Source organism: Haemaphysalis longicornis, unplaced genomic scaffold (genome assembly GCF_048455015.1).
Source record: "Haemaphysalis longicornis isolate Haplotype H1 unplaced genomic scaffold, Haemaphysalis longicornis Haplotype H1 scaffold_2, whole genome shotgun sequence".
In the NCBI taxonomy this organism is placed as follows: domain Eukaryota; kingdom Metazoa; phylum Arthropoda; class Arachnida; order Ixodida; family Ixodidae; genus Haemaphysalis; species Haemaphysalis longicornis.
The window spans coordinates 143636953-143656738 of NW_027526295.1; the positions used below are offsets into that span (position 1 = coordinate 143636953).

The window sequence follows — 19786 nt, forward strand, 5'->3', positions numbered from 1 at the left end:
ATGGCGACGTACATTTGGCAAGCTGTCCAAGAACGCTAATCGCGTCAAAAACTGATACCGCATTCACATAATCTGGTACGCCTTTCGGAAACAGAAGTGTCAGTGGTTGCACAAACATGAATGCCAAATGCAGTTGTCTGGAATGATGAGCCTGCTGTGCTTCAACAAAGGGTTGTATTTTCAGGATAAATACTGCTAGTCCAGTCGATTACGCGGCAACACTCTATGGAAACTCCCTAGGTGAGTTACAAACCAATAAATATTTGATATTGTGTCAAACACGTCCGAGGCACCAGTTCAAAAGTCACAAGTTATGTGGAAGCATATTCGTTGTAAGGAATGAGGCTATTAGAAGCGAGTCTGCAGTTTGTTGCGGTAAGGGACTAGGAGATCTACAAGAGCAGTGAGCAGGCGCACATCCTGACTCCCGCAACTATCCCCACGACCACGAATAAGGGAAACTTACGGCAACAAGATTTTGAAATATGTATATATATATATATATACAAATAGCAGAAAAAAGTAAGGATGAAATAAAGAGGATAAAAAAGACCCTTTTAACCGTAAGCCGGGTTTTCATTACACTATTGTAACCATCTACAGGGCCTAACCGCACAAAATCCAGATGTCAGTGTGGATTCCAGTACAACAGAAATGTATACCTGATAATTCCGAATATCACGTGCGTAACAAAGATGTCACTTGGCGTGTACATGTGCGACGACTATTATACAGCTGCTAAACATTCTTGCAGAAGCCTAAAGAGCACATATATGCACGCAATGAAGGTTAGCACCCTTCGAAGTCATAGATACACATGCCTGTTTCCAGTCTAAATCTGATACACGCTCTTAGTGTCCCTGTGGCGTTAATAGCGAGTGCATGTCGTTACTCTAAAAACAAAAGACCTAGCAACGCTCAAACGAGTTTCTTTGTTGGTGTTTCGGAAGTTTAGCAATTTAAGATCATTTTAAGCGCGAAGTTATTTTTTTTCCCCAGAATAAGGTATCGTGCGCAGAAGTGCTGGCAGAATCGTCATACTGAATCCTTGCGAAAGCCCGAAAACTATTACGACCCTCGAAATAGCCCCAACTAAATCCTGACGTTTCGTACATTTCCAAGGGAAAAAGTTATTAGCATGCATGTGTCCTACGATATTTCAAATAGTGATCATTTGATTTGATCCGGCATGTTTACGGCATCGCCGGAGCTGGTGCCCTTCATTGAAAACTCTTACGTTTTTACAGCTATGGTGCTGACGCACGCCACCTCTAGGAAACTTGTGAAACACTGGATGAAGCCAACCTGACCTAAATAATGCTTAGAGGCTCATTCGCAAACATTGGCTAGACCTCCTATGGCCGAAAACTTGTCTTTACTCAACAGCAATGCTCCGGCTGGCCGCTGGACAAATATTTTTGCTGCTCCCGAATGTCTCTTCAACAGCACAAAAATAGGCGAGTTGTTGCATGCAGTCAGCCCAATAAACGTTATGGGTAGATCCCAAGACGGTACTTTCCAAGGTAATCGAAAACACATCAAGTCAGAATACTGCAAATTGTAATGCCCGTGGAGACTTTTGCATATTCTCTTTTAATACCATTTCCGATGGGCAAAATGAAGATACGGATAAATCCTACACCTGGTAGCATTCATCAAGCACTGTTTATGTTGTTGTTTCGTTGTGCTAAATGCAGATGCGGATAATTTTCGCATATGGTGGGTTCCTCAGGCACCCGTAGCGGTTGCTGTGTACAGTTTGTGATTCTTTACGCGATTACCTTGGTTCGCTCAGGTAATATAATGTTGGGTTAACTTTCAATTGGGCCCTTGCTGCCGCAGTTAATTATTGTATTAAGTGCCTTTAATGTATACGACATATCCTAATATTTTCATAGCAACATGCGGGACCTAGTGGCCAACACGCGAACACCAATAGTACATTGCCAGTCAATCCTTTTTGAATTAAACTAAATAACAGGAAGGGTCCCGGCAGGAATATTTTTCACAAAATTCAATGTATTTCTTGGTCCATGAACAGAACTATCTGGCAATAGATCATTAAGTTTGGTATTCTTCCATGGCCCACCTCTGAAGCAATTAACGTATTTTGGGTTCGTTATTATGCCTACGCACTCAGCTGCAACCGACGTCACCACACGCCCTCATAATGTAAAAGAAGCAGGAAGCTGCTGCCTTACAGTCATAGTACATTGCTTATTTTTAACCGCTTTACTACCCGACACGACAGCCTCGCACTTTGCTCCGCAAGTAGAATGCAGTTGGGCATGATGATGATTTTGAATGACTCCACATCTTCCCAAATAAAATAGTGCGTTGTGTTCCAACGTCTGCTGCGATAGATTTTGCGACCATGTTTTCTTTTCTCGGCATCGCTGAACGATTACACTGTAGTACAATGCCCCATTATACTAGAATCTTTAGATAAACAACCGAACTTCACTCATATATTCTGAGGATCACCTAATTCACGCCACATATGGAGAGAAAACAAATGGTCTGCAGTTAGCTAGACTAGCTGAGTTGCTTGTTGCAACACCGGATTAGGATGATTGTTATACTAACCGATCACTCACACACGCACACACATATGTATATATATATATATATATATATATATATATATATATATATATATATATATGCACAGTTGCACGCATGCACATACACCCAAAACGCGGACACTAATGGGGTTAACTATTTGATTACATAGAATTCTAAGTGTCCCCTCGAGTGGGGGGTTTCAATAAATTTTAACAATGCTATTTTGTTCGCCCATGCTCAAAATCAAATTTGTAGTGGACATTCGCCCCGCGATAGCCCGCATAACGTAACTACATACGGTTTTTTTATCGGCGGGTAATGAAGGCGGCTATGTATCATACTAGTAAACGTTAGAGCTCGTCTATGCAGTTCCGTATGTCGTGTGATTGACAGAAGACCTACGCATTGAAGTTGCAAAGCCCGTAAAGCTTGTGTTTATTTTGCACATGTACAGGCGCATAGCTATCACAGTGGCCTACAGAAAAACTGCGTAAATCTGAAAACCATTTGGGATTCCTGCGTGATACTTACGAGCTCCTCTCTGCTGATATACAGAACATGCAAGCTGACCTGCATGAGAGATAAGAGCTCCTCTCTGCTGATATACTCAATATGCAACAATTCTAAGACAGTCTTGTCTAGGCTAATCATTATTTGTGCGGTCCCGAAGTTCTGAGGCCGACGAAATCCCCTACGACGCTGTAGAGAACCTCTGTCAACCAAAAATAACTTGCTTGCATCCCTTTTCACGAGTTGCTTAAGCGGGGACAATTCTTGTATAACGATCCATAGAACTCCCTTAAACGAAATGAGTTCGCATACGTCCTAGCTATACCGGTTAGAGTTTTTGAAATTCTTCTATTATAAGGGCTTTGCAGCGCATAATAAAATTAAAAAGATTCCAAAAAATGCGCGACAATCCACCCTCCGAAGGTATTTGGAAAGCGAAGCTGTAAACGTCACCCACAACGATTACCCATGCGGCATCATTTGTATACACACACGTGGCTCTACAAAGAGTGAAACCAGAGACAGGGAATTACACTTAATCACACCCTTTATTACTTCGAAGAGATATTATTTGCTAAGGTTAAATCAATGCATGAGTAATTAATAGTGGTTGGTTGGGTTGTATTGGGTAAGCAAATGAGTGGAAACACTATTTTATAATATTTATGGAAGTTCACACCCGGTGTTAGACGATCTCACCTCTCCCCAGTTTCTGCCGCCGCCGACGAAGGCGACGAGATCGTGGGCGGAGAGAGAGGAGACATGAGATGTCATGCGTTGGTGTGAGCTTCCTTTAATTTTTATTAACTCCTAGTGCATACGCAAGGCCCGCACACGACCGCTACACATGCCGTGGGCGGAGTGCACAGCGGGGCCAGGGGTCGTGGGAAGCTAACACATGGCTTTCCGCAAAAATGCCGGGGTTAAAGCCAGAGATGTGCTGGGTGAGCACGCCGTCTGTCTCCCCCGTCTCCGCGTTGTCTCGTAGCTCAACCGGTAAGACAACGGGCTCTCGCTCTGCTTGTCTATTCGTTCCATGTTAAAGTTCTGGCGGTGCCAGTAACATCTTTTATTGTTCGCGGGAGTTTTCTCTTGACACCAACCCTACTGAAACGTTCCGTATATATGGAATTATGGGAATACGGAGTTCATACGCATTATGCCACCCCCAAGCACACTGAAAGTATATGTTGGGATAAAAAAACAGGGAATCAGATTAGTGTGCGCAATAAAAGCGCTTGACATTCGTTTCGTGTTTTTATCTTCAATAATAAGCAAAATGACGCTCCGTATCCGTATACTCCGTATATATGGAATTCATACGGACAATGATATGGCGGTTCTAGTAAACTTACAGACATAAAATCGGTGTCAAATTTTTGGATAAGTATGCACTATTTCGTTCTCGTGTGTTCCTCATAAATATTCCGTGTTTTGTTGCGGCTTTGTGTCATTCTAGGAAAGTACTTCGTATTCCCATATTTCCATATATACGGAACTTCTCAGGAGGGAACGGTGGCGAAATAACCCTTCGGTGTAGAGGTTTAAAGCTTCGCTTTAATAAAACGCACCAAACAAGAACATGGTGCCAGTTAGTATCATGCGGGTCAGCCGTGAACTCTACTCGGTATTTCCCCTACGATATTTTACAGTAATTCTTGAACTTTGTTTTAGTGTTTTACCTTCGAGGCTACCTCCTTCTAATCATTTTGAAGGGTCCGAGATATAGACGCTGTTAAATTTCGCTGGCTTCCAGACTTGTACAGACGGAAGCTAGCTTGCATTCGCCAAGCGGACGGTACTGAGAATTTAAATAGAGCGAACTAGCGCGTTCTTTGGTTGCTCATGTACGAAACGGAGGAACTCGTACCTCGCAAATTGTAAGATTTCTCAGGTTGACAGAAGGAGCTTTCGGTTCATCCATCAACTTCACAGCAAGCTCATATACATTATTCTAGTGATAGCCATGAATATTTGGCTTCGAATATGTGAAAGACTGCGTAAACTTTACAGAATATTTTTAAAAAGAAATGTATAATTTTTATCACACATTTTTTCAAACACTTTTCATGGGGACTCGTCGTATAGCATGCTAAAGTAAATTTTTATCCGACCAAGCAATATTTAACTAATTGTATTGGAAGGGAAACCGTCATGTGCCCATTTTTTTTGAAACAGTAATCCCATCTTTGCGCTACCACGTTCTGCATCTTCCGCCTACTGTTGCTTGTTACCTAAAGCCCACATTAGAGCATGGGGCCGTTACTGATTACAAGGTTATTACATCACGAACAAGATCCTATGTCATCAATAAAGCTGTTCGCCAACTGAGTGTCCTTTCTTCAAAACAGTAAGCCTCCCTTGTTTGGCGGGAAATGTAACTGGCCAACGGGGGGCTGACTTTCATGCATGTCCGGGATGCCGCAGTGGTCTAAAGTGTTCCGCAATTTTTGCTGTTTCAACAGCTCAATACGTAGTGGAAGATTCAGCTCATCCGCACAAAATCCCACTCTCAATTCATACAATTCTTTGTACGTAAGGGTTGGAATGTCACCGCTAAAGGTTAACTGCCTAGGTAGCCTGTTCAGAGGGAAAGTAGGCGGATATTTGTGAACAAAAAGAAACGCCTCACCTGAATAGCCGTCCAAGGTGTTTCGATAAAACACGATGATTGGTAAGTTTATTGCAAGAAGAAGGCCAAATACAAAAAATGGAAGCGGGAATGCCCAGACCTGAAATTGATAGTAATAATCACCTTGTTCACTGCGTAAACCAAGGTATTTCATTCTATGGAACATTAGAGATTTAATTCTCGATAATTGCGGTACTTTTGCACTCATTTTTCTGTCATTTCCAAATGTGCAGGAATTGTGATTACCATTTTTACGACTGAAACTGCGCCCAAATAAAGTGGACCAAGTGAAGAGTACACATACCACGCAGTCCTTGGTCCAGTTTATTTGTGCGCAGCTCCAGTCATGAACCATTTTCAACTAGCCCGGCTTTCCACTTTACCACCTTTATGCCAGTGAGAAGTCGCATTAAAAGACACAGCCGTAATAAGAATCACAACTACAATCCCGGCACAACACAAGTACGCATACCATGAACCAGTCGAATTGATCGCAACAGTCGTAGCACAACACACAAAAAGAAAAAGGCGCACAGACATAAAAACACATGCAGGCCTAGTGGATGCAGCGTTTTTGCCGAGTTAAGAGCCATGTGAATATTGTTTCGAGGTTCAGAACGCAAGTTTATGCCGAGTATTTCTAACAAAGTAATAGACATTACCCAAAAGTGAAAACAATGAATCAATCAATAAATCAGTCAATCAATGATTATTTCTGTGCCCAGGAGCAGCCGGAGGGTATTCGTAGAAAAGCAACAAAAAAAGAAGCAGGAGACGCAAGACGTGCACATCTCACTCACACAAAAACGAAAATACCATTGCTTACACTAAGTGACAATTACACGCTTCGACAAACATGCATACGCACGCACACACACACACACACACGCACGCATGCACGCGCACACAGCTATATATATATATATATATATATATATATATATATATATATATATATATATATATATATATATATATATATACATATATATATATACATATATATATAATAAACAAAATGTAGCGCCTATAGCAATTGGGCAATGCACCCGAATGGTTATTGGGCATGCCCACATACTGGCACGATATATATGCAGACGAAATAATGTGAGCCGTACAAGAACAGACTGATCTAAGATGTCTTCCACGTGAGAAAAACAGCATAAAAGGAGTGCATACAAGAAAAGATACGGAAAAATGAAACAACAATAAGAAAGAAGGAAAAAGGTTTGCGTTGCTCGCGCTTCGCGCAAAATGACAGCATAAGTTTCAGTTGTGCATCATCAACACAAGAATGAAACAGCCTAAATGTATGGCATGACAAGCTCACGGACCTGCTTGCGATAGAGAGTGCGGGACCTATTAAATATATTTAAGTATTGAGACTACCGGTTGTACAAATAGACCATTCGGAACAGAGGGCACAAGCCACGCAGGCATTTCTTACTATGAGAAGCATCATGTTTCTTGGTCAACTTCTGCGGCACACGGAGTGGAATATGTTGTAGCAGCACTTCACAAGACTCCGCGCCGTGAACATTTTCACTGTGTAAAGAAGATCTGCCTTACTCCGCCTGGGGATTATTCCTGGTAGCTTCAATGCAAATGGTGATCCAGAATTATTATTACCAGCGAAGCGATTGGTAAAGATCGATATAAACTTATTTTGACGCTGCCATTGAACATACAGTTGGTATTTCGCATGCTATTCCGAACAATACAAGCGTACTCAAGCTGCGGATGACAGATCGTAGTGTAAAGCTTGACAAGAGAATTCGGTTCTTTGAAGTCCTTCGATATCCGGCACACAACACCAAGAGATCGGAGAGCCCTAGGACTAAATAACCGGATATGGGGCGACAAACTCCGCTTCCTGTCAAAGTTAACGAGGTCATTAACCTCTGCCACACAAGGTAGCACTTAACCGTTTATGTTATAGGGGAACAAGATGTAAGTTTTTCTTGTGTATGTCATTTCCTTAGTTTTAGATGTATTGACAAGAAGTTTATTGCATACACACCAGTGCGAAAATGGCGAGATTTCCCTTTGGAGGGCAGAACAGCTTGCAGTGTTCGAAGCAAATTTACATATATGGATATCATCAGAACATAAGAAAATTACAACGCTTAAATACTGGCGAAACATCATTTACAAAAATTGAAAAGAGATGTAGCCCGAGAAGATATTCCTGAGAGACACCACTGGTAGCCTCATAGCAAAGTAAAGTCTTCGCATTTGGGCCTTCATTAGTTGCCATTAGGCCTCGCCTTAGGGTTAGACGGCACACCCAGCGACGAAGCAGTCTTGAAGTTATTGGAGATGAAGCAACGCCCACCACCAGACGTTATGCCTTTTGCGAGAGCACGCTTGTTGCACTCACCGCCACGAATCAACTTCTGTTTTACATAGAAAACGCAGAGCAAAGAACGCACGCATCCTTACTGGGAGCCATCTTTGAAAAAGATGCACAATTAAATAAATAAATAAATAATAATAGTAATAATAACAATAATATAATATTAATATCATAACAATATTATACTAATAATATAATACTAATATTGTAGTGACGCCATCATCATCGTCTTCACCAGCGTCACAATCATCATCAGCAATATCAGTCAGCTGGCGCTTAGAACAGATGCGGCACACCTCGGGAACGGCACCCTTGTTCTACGCGCCTCGTCCTGTCCATGGCAGCGCCAACGCAACCGCAATAAACGTGGGCTCGGCCTCACGGCCTCGTCGGCCGCCTAGAATTTGCTGTTCCGGACGCGAAGCTTCGCCATGGCATCGCACCGCTGCTTCCCCAGCCACAATGCGGACAACGGCATGCGACGAGCGTCTATCGCCCTCATAGAGCTAACCGGGATGATTCCGTTTGGGTCAATTTGTCGCACCACACGGCGTGGTTAACGATCCTGGAGAGTCATTTCTATGTCAGCGACATCGAGTCGTAGGAAACAAGGTACCTCGTCACTTTAGAGAAGTTACCTGCTTACCTCACTGAGCGCATTCAGCTGCCGGCCCCAGGCCCAAGTGCATACGACGATCAGAAGGCCGCTGTATTAAACCACTACGGTATGGGAAGTCTTTGTCTATACCACCATGCCTTGCAATGCCATTGGTGGAATACACGTCGCCAGCAGGTCCACCCTCGCCTGACCAACAAACGCGGGCCCCGACTACGACTTGCGGCCCTTCCGAGTTAGAGTTTCACTCAGTTAACTCGACGCAACACCACGGCGCAGTTCTACACGTTGTTGCGTCTGCTGCACAAACCCACGCAGGTGTCGACTGCCTTGCCGCTAATAACTGGGAAACATAACCGCCTTCGCCGCACAGCACGGGTGAGAAGGATCTTTGAGACCGTTCTCCTCCCCGCTCACGCGAGCCTTCTCCCCCGTCACCGGTGGAACAGCTTCCAGCAGTCAACAACACGTCAACATCCTCGCAAGTGCAACTTACACTCGAAGCTGATCAGACTTCCCCCGACAGTCCTGACACACTGGCTATGATGGAAGGAAACACCAGAGAAACAATTGCGGGAAAACCTCTCTACAAACGTCGCCGAAAGAATAATTTCTTGTCGCTATGCGATCAGACGCGCCATAAACTGGTCACCCCACCTCGATCGATTCCCTGCTACAGGAGAGTATTCGGTATACGGTGTCAGAGGCGCTCTGCTCTCAGACCCCAGATGAAACCAGCACAAGTGCACCGCACGACAGGAACCCGACAGACCGGTGGTTCGAGAGACGCTTGTCGTTGGCGCCCTCCGCTGCTCCGTCTTTCACGGCGCGTGCGCAAGTTGCCCAGACAGCGACACATCCCCAGAGCTCACACCACAGCGAAGCCAAGCCCGCACTTTGGCTGGCAGTGGTCAGCATCATGCTTCATCTCATCGCTGTCCTTCGAGTTTTCCCTGCGGTTCGCTCCGCCATCCATTGTAGCCGTCCCCCCCCCCCCCCCCCCCCCATCCCGCAGTGCGACCGCGGCCGCACTCCCAGCCTCGTCCACCCGAGCTTTCCCCCACATCCCCGACGCTACCTCACCGAAGAACAGGGCCGTGCCGTTTAGTCAATGCCTGCCACTTAACCACTGACTGCCCACGGACTCTTCCTGACTACGGACAAATTGTACATAGCTGTCGATGTTACTCACGGCGATCAGCACAGCCCTCTCCGCAGTTGCATGCCGCTATGTTCTATCGGCAGTTCTATACCCTACACAACCATCGCGCTCCTTTCCCGCACCGGCTAAAATGGGCTTCGGTTTTTTTTAGGTGCGAATGCACTTTATAAGCGACCATGAATTCCGGCGACCGCCGTCCGTCCACATAGCAACAGCTGCGGATGCGCGCGCTCCTCGTCTTCCTTGGCAACGGGGGGAGATGGGCGCGCGCTGCCTGGCCGCTGACATGGCACATACCCACGTGGGGGATTGGCCAGGAATCTCCTCGTCTTCCTTGGCAACGGGGGGAGATGGGCGCGCGCTGCCTAGCCGCTGACATGGCACATACCCACGTGGGGGATTGGCCAGGAATCGGGCGTGAGAAGGGCTAATGCACCCGCTTAAAGGAGTACTGAGACGAAATTTCAAAGCTGAGATCCGCCCTAGCTATCAAGTACAACGACAACACAAATAGGTGTCTGTGCATGGCACATACCCACGTGGGGGATTGGCCAGGAATCGGGCGTGAGAAGGGCTAATGCACCCGCTTAAAGGAGTACTGACACGAAATTTCAAAGCTGAGATCCGCTCTAGCAATCAAGTACAACGACAACACAAATAGGTATCTGTGAATAAATGCATCTTTCTTTCTTTGTAGTTGTGTGTGTGTGTGTGTGTGATCTCTCTTTCGCGAACATTACCGAACCGCGCAAATTCAACTCCTGCATTCGCACTTTCACATTCTTCCCCTCGGGAAAATGCGGGGAAATTTTTTAATCGCGCCGAGCGCTAGTGGGGGGGGGAGCTCTGTAGTGACTCTATCATCATCATCTTCACCAATGTCACAATCATCAGCAGCACTATCAGCAATCTCGCGCCTAGAACAGATTCGGCACACCTCGGGAACCGCACCCTCGTTCTACGCGCCTCGTCCTTAAGGACTGACCAAGTGTCCTGGTAATTTTATGGCTCTTAGCCTGAATGACGTGGAATGACGTGAATGACGTGAGCAATAAATACGCGGGTTTTGTTTTACTAAGCCGCTTCTGTGAATGGTACCCCGCAGCAAGGACTGTGGAACTCCCTGGGTTCACAAAAAAAAAACAGAATTCATGGAATAAACACATTTAATCATTATAATAGCATAAATGCAGATAATTGGTCCAAATATTTTTATAAACAAGGAAAATAAATAGAAAAGAAAGATTTTTCACAAGAATGATCTGAGGAAATAAAGAATAGTCATCTCATATAGCTCCTTCAGAAACCAAGGACTAAACAAAGAAAAGCCGGCGAAAAAACGTGCCAAATACTAATAAATATGACGAAAATAAAAAAAAAACCGTGTAGTGTTCTGCATTTCCGCTTAGTTGAATAACTAGCTGAGGTAACTGATTCCACGGTTTTAGAAGTGAAAATTTAATAGTGGAGCACCGCCGCTTCCCTTTACCCCACATTATACATTTAAGATTGAAGCCGCCGTAGTGGCTCAATGGCTAAGGCAATGTGCTGCGCAGAACGAGGTCGCGGCTTCGATTCCCGACCGCGGCGGCCGCTTTTCTGATGGAGGCGAAAAGCAGAAACGCCCGTGTGTACGAGATTTCGGCGCTCGGTAAAGATCCCCAGGTGTTCAAAATTATTCCGGAGCCATCCTATACAGAGCGCCTCATCGCCTGCGTTGCGTCGGCGCGTTTAACCCTACAACCAATCAAATCATTTATGATTGAAGACACCAGTAAGGCACGTACACGCCAAATTATTGGCGAGACATCTGATTGCGTCTCTGCAAGTGTCGTCAAAAGATGATAGTCTAATGCCACTCCCGACTCGTAACTGTCTCTCTTGTCTCATCCGCCTATTTTTTGCACTCTCCCCTTGCTGCTTCGGTCCACCCATGGAAATTTGTGGAGTTCAATTTTGCCGCGTTCGCACTGCTGCACCGTCTGTTAGGACTTGAAAATAAGCGGTCGGGCTACGAGATCGAGGTTAGGGCGGCAGCACTATTTGTCCAGACAGACAGACAGACAGACAGACAGACAGACAGACAGACAGACAGACAGACAGACCGGCAATTTTGACGTTTTAGTATCCCAAGAAAGACTATCGTCTTAAAAAATCTGCAGACCTTGAGAGAATTGTTTACTAATGCGTTACATTCTTATACCGCTTGTCTTAAGTGTTTAAAGCCAAATGTTTTGGTTTTTCAAAATTTTGACCGACCAATTTTATCCATTTAGGGCACAGGTGGAAATTGCGCGAAATCTGCATTATTGTGGAAAACCGGGCGTTACATGGTTTACCTTTTCCGTATTTTTATATTTTTCTTACTTTTTACTGTTCCAAATTTTTTTTTCGGCTAGTTATGTCCATTTACGCTATATTAAGGAATAAAGGGTGAACTTCTACGAAATCTGCACTATTGTGTAAATGCGCGGCCTTACATGGTTTGCCATTCCGGGTAATCTTTCTATTTTTTTAATTTTTTATTTTTCCTAAATTGCGTTCATACACTTCTTATCGTGATTACAACGCTATTATAAAGGCTAACGCTATTATTCCGGCTCCCGATAGAAATTTTGGAAAACTGCAATATTGTGGACTGTTCTACAAGATCCGTATTTTTATTTTGTTTATTTTGCAGAATTCTGCTGGACCAATCATCTACATTTCCGCTATTATAACGATTACCGGTGGAACTTCGGGCATATATAAATTTTTGTGGAAATGCAGGATGCTACACGGCTCGCAATTTGCCGTATTTTTTTAGGGACGAAGCTCCTTAGGGCGTGGGTCTGTCCATCCTCGACGTATCTATGTAGCCACCTCTAGTTTAGTTCTTGAATTGTTTACTAGATGGCGTGGCTACCTCTAGTTTAGTTCTTGGATTGTTTACTAGATGGCGGTACTTGTATATGATGAAAAGATGCGCTTGGATTGTTTACTAGATGGCGTGGCTACCTCTAGTTTAGTTCTTGGATTGTTTACTAGATGGCGGGGAGCGTTGTAATAAAATCCGTTCGCTGTTGGCGCGCGCTCGGAGTCACCCGATGGATAAGGCGTCAGATGTGCGAGCCCGCGAGGCAGAAGCGCTCCGTGAAGCTGCGCGACGCTGCCGCCAAGATCCTGCCGTACGAGAGCGGGAAGCCGAAGCGTGTCGTCTGGCTGCGCGACGACGCCGCCAAGATCCCAGCGTTCGAGAACGAGAGGCCCAAGCGTCACGACAACGGCGCGAGGACCCTGCCGTACGCGAAGCGGCACGGCTGCGGCGCGAAGAGGATCTCCAAAACGTCAGAGAACGGGAAGCGGCGAGAAAGCGCGCGTATCGGCAGGCAGACCCCAATGCAGTGAGAGCTCGTGAGGCGTCTGCAAAACGCATCATGCGAGCTCAGCCCCAAGGTGCCGACGCGCGGTTTAAGCGAGACTTTCTAGACGTTACGTTCGGACACAGATGTAGTGGGCGAACTTTCACTGAAGAGTCACGGTTTTACCGATGATTTCCCCTCAGGAGCTTCGCCCACTCATCATCATTCACCCCGTGGATATGCTGTGAATTTTTTCTTTTTAATACTTTTTTGTTTTTTGTTTTTGAAAATCTGTTTAGCCAGTTACTTTAATTTACGTTATTAAACGAATACCGGCTGAACGTCCATTAAATCTGAATTATTGTGGACATGCAAGGCGCTGCACGGTTCGCCATTCTCTGTATTTTTCTATTTTTCTTACTTTTTATTTTTTCAAAATTTTGTTCCACTATACGTGTCCATTTACTATATTATAGCGGTTACAGATAGAACTTTCAAGAACTTTGCCTAATTGTGGAAATGTGGGGTGTTACACGGTTGGTCTTTTTCCGTTTTTTGATACTTTCCTTATTTTTTGGTTTTTCAAAATTTTGTCTCACCAGTTACACCCATTTACGCTATTATAAAGAATACAAGCTGAGCTTGCGGGAAATCTGCATTGTTTTGCAATGCGAAGCTTTATAAGGTTCACAGTTTTTCGCAATTTTTTTTTGTTGATCCACAGTTCATTCGAACAATTATCTCCGTTTCCGCCTACTGTTGCGTCTACTGCAGATTGCGATAACACAGCCAAGACAAAAAGGGTGCCAGTTACACTTTTGCCTATACCGCCACCCCGCTGTCAAAATAAACACCCTACACAGCAGGCACGTCGCAAAAGGGAGAAGCTTTTCGCCAGTCTTCAGTGTCTAGCATGCGTAATCATGCCAACGGCAATTAAACTTCCCACTTTAATATCTCAGAGTTCGGATGCCCCAGAAGAATTCTGCCAAATGAAACTGCATCTAAGCACGATTGTCTCTAACTCTTCAATACAAACAAGCCTGCTCACTGGAGCCACTAAAAAGGTTATTATTCAATTTTACTTAATTAGCCCCCTACATCATTAATTACAACCCAATTCTGTGTCCCCCTTGGCGCATAACCTCACTGTAGCAGTTGTCTTCACTACCATCTAAGCGCCTAATTTTTAAAATATCTCTCGACCTAACTTTCATCACCCGGTATGTAAGCCATATACCAGATACGGGTAGTTATCTCCCCCAAGGTAGCGTGATAAGAAATACATCACCGAAATATCGGAAGTTTTTTATAATTGTTCTGAAAATAGCGTTGCGTTTGAGTTACGCTCGTTCCTGACACCCTGGTGGCCGACGAATGAACGAGGTGTGAGCTCGAAAGCTGGTGTTGCAAGCGGAATAAGAACGCTACGCATTCGTCAGCAATTATATCACTTTCTGCAGATTTTAAGAAGTGTGAGCATTTAACAGGAGCCTGCTATACGGCGTGTCAGCTTGGCAGGCGTAGATGTGCCAGGCGATTGAGACAGGTGTCTACGTTTTTGACATGTTTTACGTGCGATAACGACAAGGCTCGACAAGGTTGCCAAGGTGCGCGGACTGCTCTCACCATCCTTTAGTTGCAGCCACTTTTTGCAGCAAATTTGTACACCTTCACTTCAGAAAATGATGGAGTGCGCGGAAAATCTCGGTGGTGATGCAGCTATCTGCTCAAGGGTAGAAATATTAGAAATTTGCACGCACACCGAAAAAGTAGTCTTAACCTGTACTCACATCAATGAGTAAACCTCCCAAGTAACTTCCTGCCATGTTTCCTGTCCCCCAAACGAATTCATTCAATCCCTGAAATCAGAAGGGAAGAGTGGGTCATTTTCCGAAGTGTTAGAAAGGAGGATCATAATAATGCGCGTAATAACGAGGAAACCCAAGCAATAAAACACAAACAGGCGTTCCGTTCCTCCAAGGTAGACTGACATTGAAAAAGGTATGTGAGAAAGGACTGCTCGTGGACATATAGCACTGTGAGGCTAACCAATCTGGTGACATGCATGTTCTGAATACCTTTAATAAATACTCACAAGGATGAAGCCACTGTTGCGTTGAAATGTGGTTGTGAGAACGGTAAAACTGGAGACGAAGTACATGTTGTTGGTGAGTCCTCCAATGAATGCTGTCGCCAAAGACGTGCCCAAAAGAATTGCGCCATCTTGTATCCAGTGAAGGGAACTGGTGGAATAGTGAGTGCGATTTTGCTGTCTAGATCTGTGATGGCTTTTAATGCACGAGTTAAATGATTATTGAGCCTTGCTGTATATTCGCTTACCGCCAGTCGAACTGACTATCACGCTTTCATTTATGATGACCTCATCAGTGTGCGCGGGTAGCAATGAAATTTGTATATTTTGATAAACTTTCAACATGCAACCACAGGAAGGAGGCCCTCTGAAGACATGCGAACCATTTATGCTTCAAATAACAATATTCGTGTAAACATTCTCTTCAACTTACCTCCCTAAGAACAGGTGAAAAGTACCCGGAAATCATTTGTTTTATAAAGATGCTACTCGCTTGTCGCAGATGGCACAAACTGAACGCAACAATAACAAAATTATGTGACGCGGTCATAATACTATTCCTTCGAGACTCAACCACAGGGGCCTAGTGTGAGCTGCACGAAATGTCACGTACATTTTGTGTCGTGATGGGGCATGCTCAGGATTGATTTCCGGTTATGAGAAACTATGGAAGGCGTTTCGTCAAGATGTCCGCAATTAAGATGTATTTTCCTTCACCAACGTGATTTTGCATAGTTTTGAATCAGGTAATTTCGACATTACTTTTAAAGATGTGTTTTCCGCCTTTGCAATTCACTACATTTACTATGGACACAAAACAGCTGACGTCAATTTGACATTACCATCTGTTTTATACATGCAATCTCTATATATGTACTATTCATAGCCGAACATCTGAACTAGGGTTTAATCTTTGGCAAATTACAACTGCATTCTCTGCTTGATGCTCATTAGACAAAAACACTGCAGAGGTGACAAAGACGGCGCTTCACTGAGCAGTTTACTGAGTTTTTTCGCGCGCATCCTTACAGTAAACACGACTAAAGCCCAACTAGGTGAGCGAATGCTAACCTCTGTTGGGTTGTGCTTTTTTATGGCTTAGCATGCTCGCGTGAGCCTCGTTGCTCTACAGCGTTCGTGCTGCAGATCATCTACAGACAAGCAGCCCAATTCAAACTTATTTAGCCGATCATATATTTGCCTACAGCTTCCATCCGCTCGATCGCCGTGAATGGCTACTGTGTAGCTGCCACCCTTTATCAGCACCACATTGGTAATATCCCGTATCATTCCCATCATTTAACAGCATATTTAATGCAGCTTGTACTCAAATCAGTGCTATTGCAGAACCCTATATTCTGGCAGAATTGTAGGTCAAAAACTGGTCAGTTGCAGCCAAAAGGTTTTGTATTATTGTCTGAAAACGGCTCAATTATGAAGCATTGTTTTGTACTCAAAATAAGCATTTTTTTCTTGCTACATATGTTGGTGGTTGTTTTCGCCATAATTTGGTGTTGTTCACAAGAACTCCGAAAGCACCAAAAAACATCTGCGTCGTGAGTTCTGTTACTAAAACTTTAAGCGACGCAACATGTCTTACAAATGAACAGAGAACTGCGTTATGATTCAGGCCAACAAAAAGTAATTCGTATAATTTCGAAAGTGATTGGAAATGTTTCACATAATTATTTCGTTTGCCTTATTGAGTGAACATGGCGTTAAGCCTTTCTAACATGAAAGATCGCAGACGCCCACGTGCGCACAAGTGCACGTACATGCAAGCTCTGTGTTTTACGACATAATGCTAAAATGTCGTCGTATACCTGGGTTACGACATAGCGGAAATAAATCCGAACAGAGAACAAGTCACAAACGAAATCAGTCTGACCTTTCGGAGATGCCGGAGACGGACAAAGATGGCTTAATATCAACGGCAGGGTATGCGTCGTGCTCGGGATAGTGGACTAGCAGACAGCGCTCGTACCATCTTGGTCCGTCTACGTCTGGGACTATTCTCGCTTGCTTCCCCGCTTACCCATGATACGTTTGTCTCTCACCAGCCAGTGAGCGCTGCTGTGACGTTACTAAATTGTGGTGGCTTTAGAATGTCAGTCAATTATTCAACTTCCTCAGATGTCTGACAAGCTACCGCGTGAAAGCCTCTTTTGAGTAAGTTTTTTCGCTTGTCAAGAGGCCAATTTTTATTTTTTTGTTTGTATACTCAAACCAATCGTCTTTTTAGGGGGAGATTTAAGTATTGATATGCTGAAAAAACTCCTAAAAAGGGCGAATTATTTGCGATTCTTGATTCCCATTTTTTGTTTAACGTATTAACCACCCCCCCAACGTATCACTGCAACAAGTGAAACTCTTATGGACCTTTTTATAACTAATGTAGCGCTTAATGACATATTTTCTGGTACCATAATGTGACACTTAGCGACCACTTGCCTATCTATTTAGTGACTGACACGTACAATACGGCAAAAAAATTTACACGTTGGAACGTGGTTTATGCGTGCTCTACGGCTGATACTGCATATGATCATTTCAAAGAAATTTTTTCTTCTGTATATAAAAGGTATTTTTTATACAAAGAAATAACTAAGGCAAAACGTGCATGTAAGCCTTGGGTAATGTTCAATCTATGAAAAATGCTACGTACAAAAAAAACACGCTGTGCCAGGTGTTCTTGAACAATCGCGATTTGAATGCACTGAAAGCGTTTAAGGCCTACAGAAACAATCTTGCCAAACATTTGGGCAAGCCAAACGCGTTACCATACTATTTTTAACGGTATCGTAGATGTCAAGCAAATGTAAAAATAACAGAATATCAAGATATCTTCAAGTAATAGGACGCCCCGTGTTGACAACTTTACAATTGATAATCAGAAATTTAAAGCGAAACCTTTAGCGAATAAATTTAATGGTTACTTTACTTCTTTGGCAGGAAGTACTTACAACGAAAATGCGTTACATTACATGCCAACGCCTATAGCCCCCTCAATAATTATTGACCCTGCGGAACAATCTGAGGCTAGCAACGTTTTTATGAAACTTAAAAAAAGCAAAAGTGAGGACATTGACGGCATAAAAATGGAACCGGTTATTTTTGTTCTCAATTCATTATTGCCCTGCCTGGCCCATATCTCTAATATTGTTTTAATCACAGGCATGTTCCCTAAGCGGATGAAAAATCCCATAGTCGCAGTACTTATAAAGGTGGTCACAAAATGAAACGAGTAATTACCGGGCAATATCGGTATTATCAATAGTTTCGAAGGCTCTAGAAAAAATTATGTTAATTAGATTGTATAAATTTTTGGGCTCCCATTCTGTTAACACAACAGCACAATACGGGTTCACAGTTGGTGCATCGACGGAGGCAGCACTGTTGCATCAAAGGAGTTCATACTGAGCAACATTGAAGCAAGAAAGGTAACACTAGGCGTACTCATAGATTTTACGAAGGCGTTCGACAGGATTGATCACCAAAGCTTGTTAGAAAAATTGTTTTATTACTAGGTTAGGGGTATTTTGCTTGATGTAATAGAAAGCTACCTTAGTGATCGGTACCACTGTGTGTCTATAAATAGGCAAATATCTACGCTCAAAAACTCAACCGCGCGTACCACAGGAAAGCATATTAGGGCCTCTTCCATTTAACCTTTATATTAAAGATATTGCAGACGTGGAACAATCAATAATGTACACTATGTATGCAGACGATACGAGCTTGTTCTTTACGGGAACAAATGTAGACGATTTGATAAAAACAGCTAATAAAACCGTAGTCAATTTTTTGAAATGTTCTTGTCATAATTCATTACAGATCAACAGCTCTAAAACCAAGGTCGTTCTTTTCTGTGCGACAGGACTAGTACGTAGGTACAAACAAAAACTGTTGCTGAAAAATTTTAATACTGAATTTTCAGAGAATGGCAAAGGTTTAGCTGTCATCTTTTATCAACTAATGTTCGTGGATTCTCATAGTGAAGAATTGTGTATTAAGCTAAGCAAAGCCCTTGGCATGCTAAGAAGGAGTCAGTCGTTTCTTCTGGTCCCCCAGAAATTTCTTAATTTTAATACCTTTTTTGTTCTCATCTACCCTACTGTCAGTTGGTATGGGCTTCTAAAGCTCAAACATCAACAATAAGTTGTATACATTTCAAAAATGCGCTTTACGGGCTTCAGCAAATTTAGGCTATCGAGATCACACATACCAATTATTTGTCAAATTTAAAGTTTGAACATTTTAAGCTGCATCTGAATGTAACCTGTGGTGTCTTTGAGGTCTGAAATTCAAAACAATGGTTCAAACCTGAGTGGTTTAGCGCATTTACAGCCGATAATTTTGTTGCGTCTGACGCGAAATTCTGACCACTGGCATATCCCGCGACCACGAACAGATTACGGACTCCAAATGTTAAAACACTCTTTTCCACACATACTAAATAACTTCGAGCTTACAAAACACCACTTGTGTCTCCTTTCATGTAGCGATATA

At 43.5% G+C, this 19786-nt stretch overlaps 1 protein-coding gene across 1 annotated transcript in view; it reads right to left on the reverse strand.

Annotated features, from left to right (window-relative positions):
- LOC144167426 (MFS-type transporter SLC18B1-like) overlaps positions 1-15412 on the reverse strand; it is a 36122-nt gene extending 20710 nt beyond the window's left edge. Inside the window, exons 1-3 of the mRNA XM_077696692.1 lie at positions 15281-15412; positions 14976-15044; positions 5708-5807 (exon numbers count right to left, since the gene is read on the reverse strand). Of these exons, the coding sequence (XP_077552818.1) occupies positions 5708-5807; positions 14976-15044; positions 15281-15346 (235 nt within the window). The 5' untranslated portion in view covers positions 15347-15412. The remainder of the gene's footprint in view (positions 1-5707; positions 5808-14975; positions 15045-15280) is intronic.
- Between the last annotated feature and the right edge of the window lie 4374 nt (positions 15413-19786).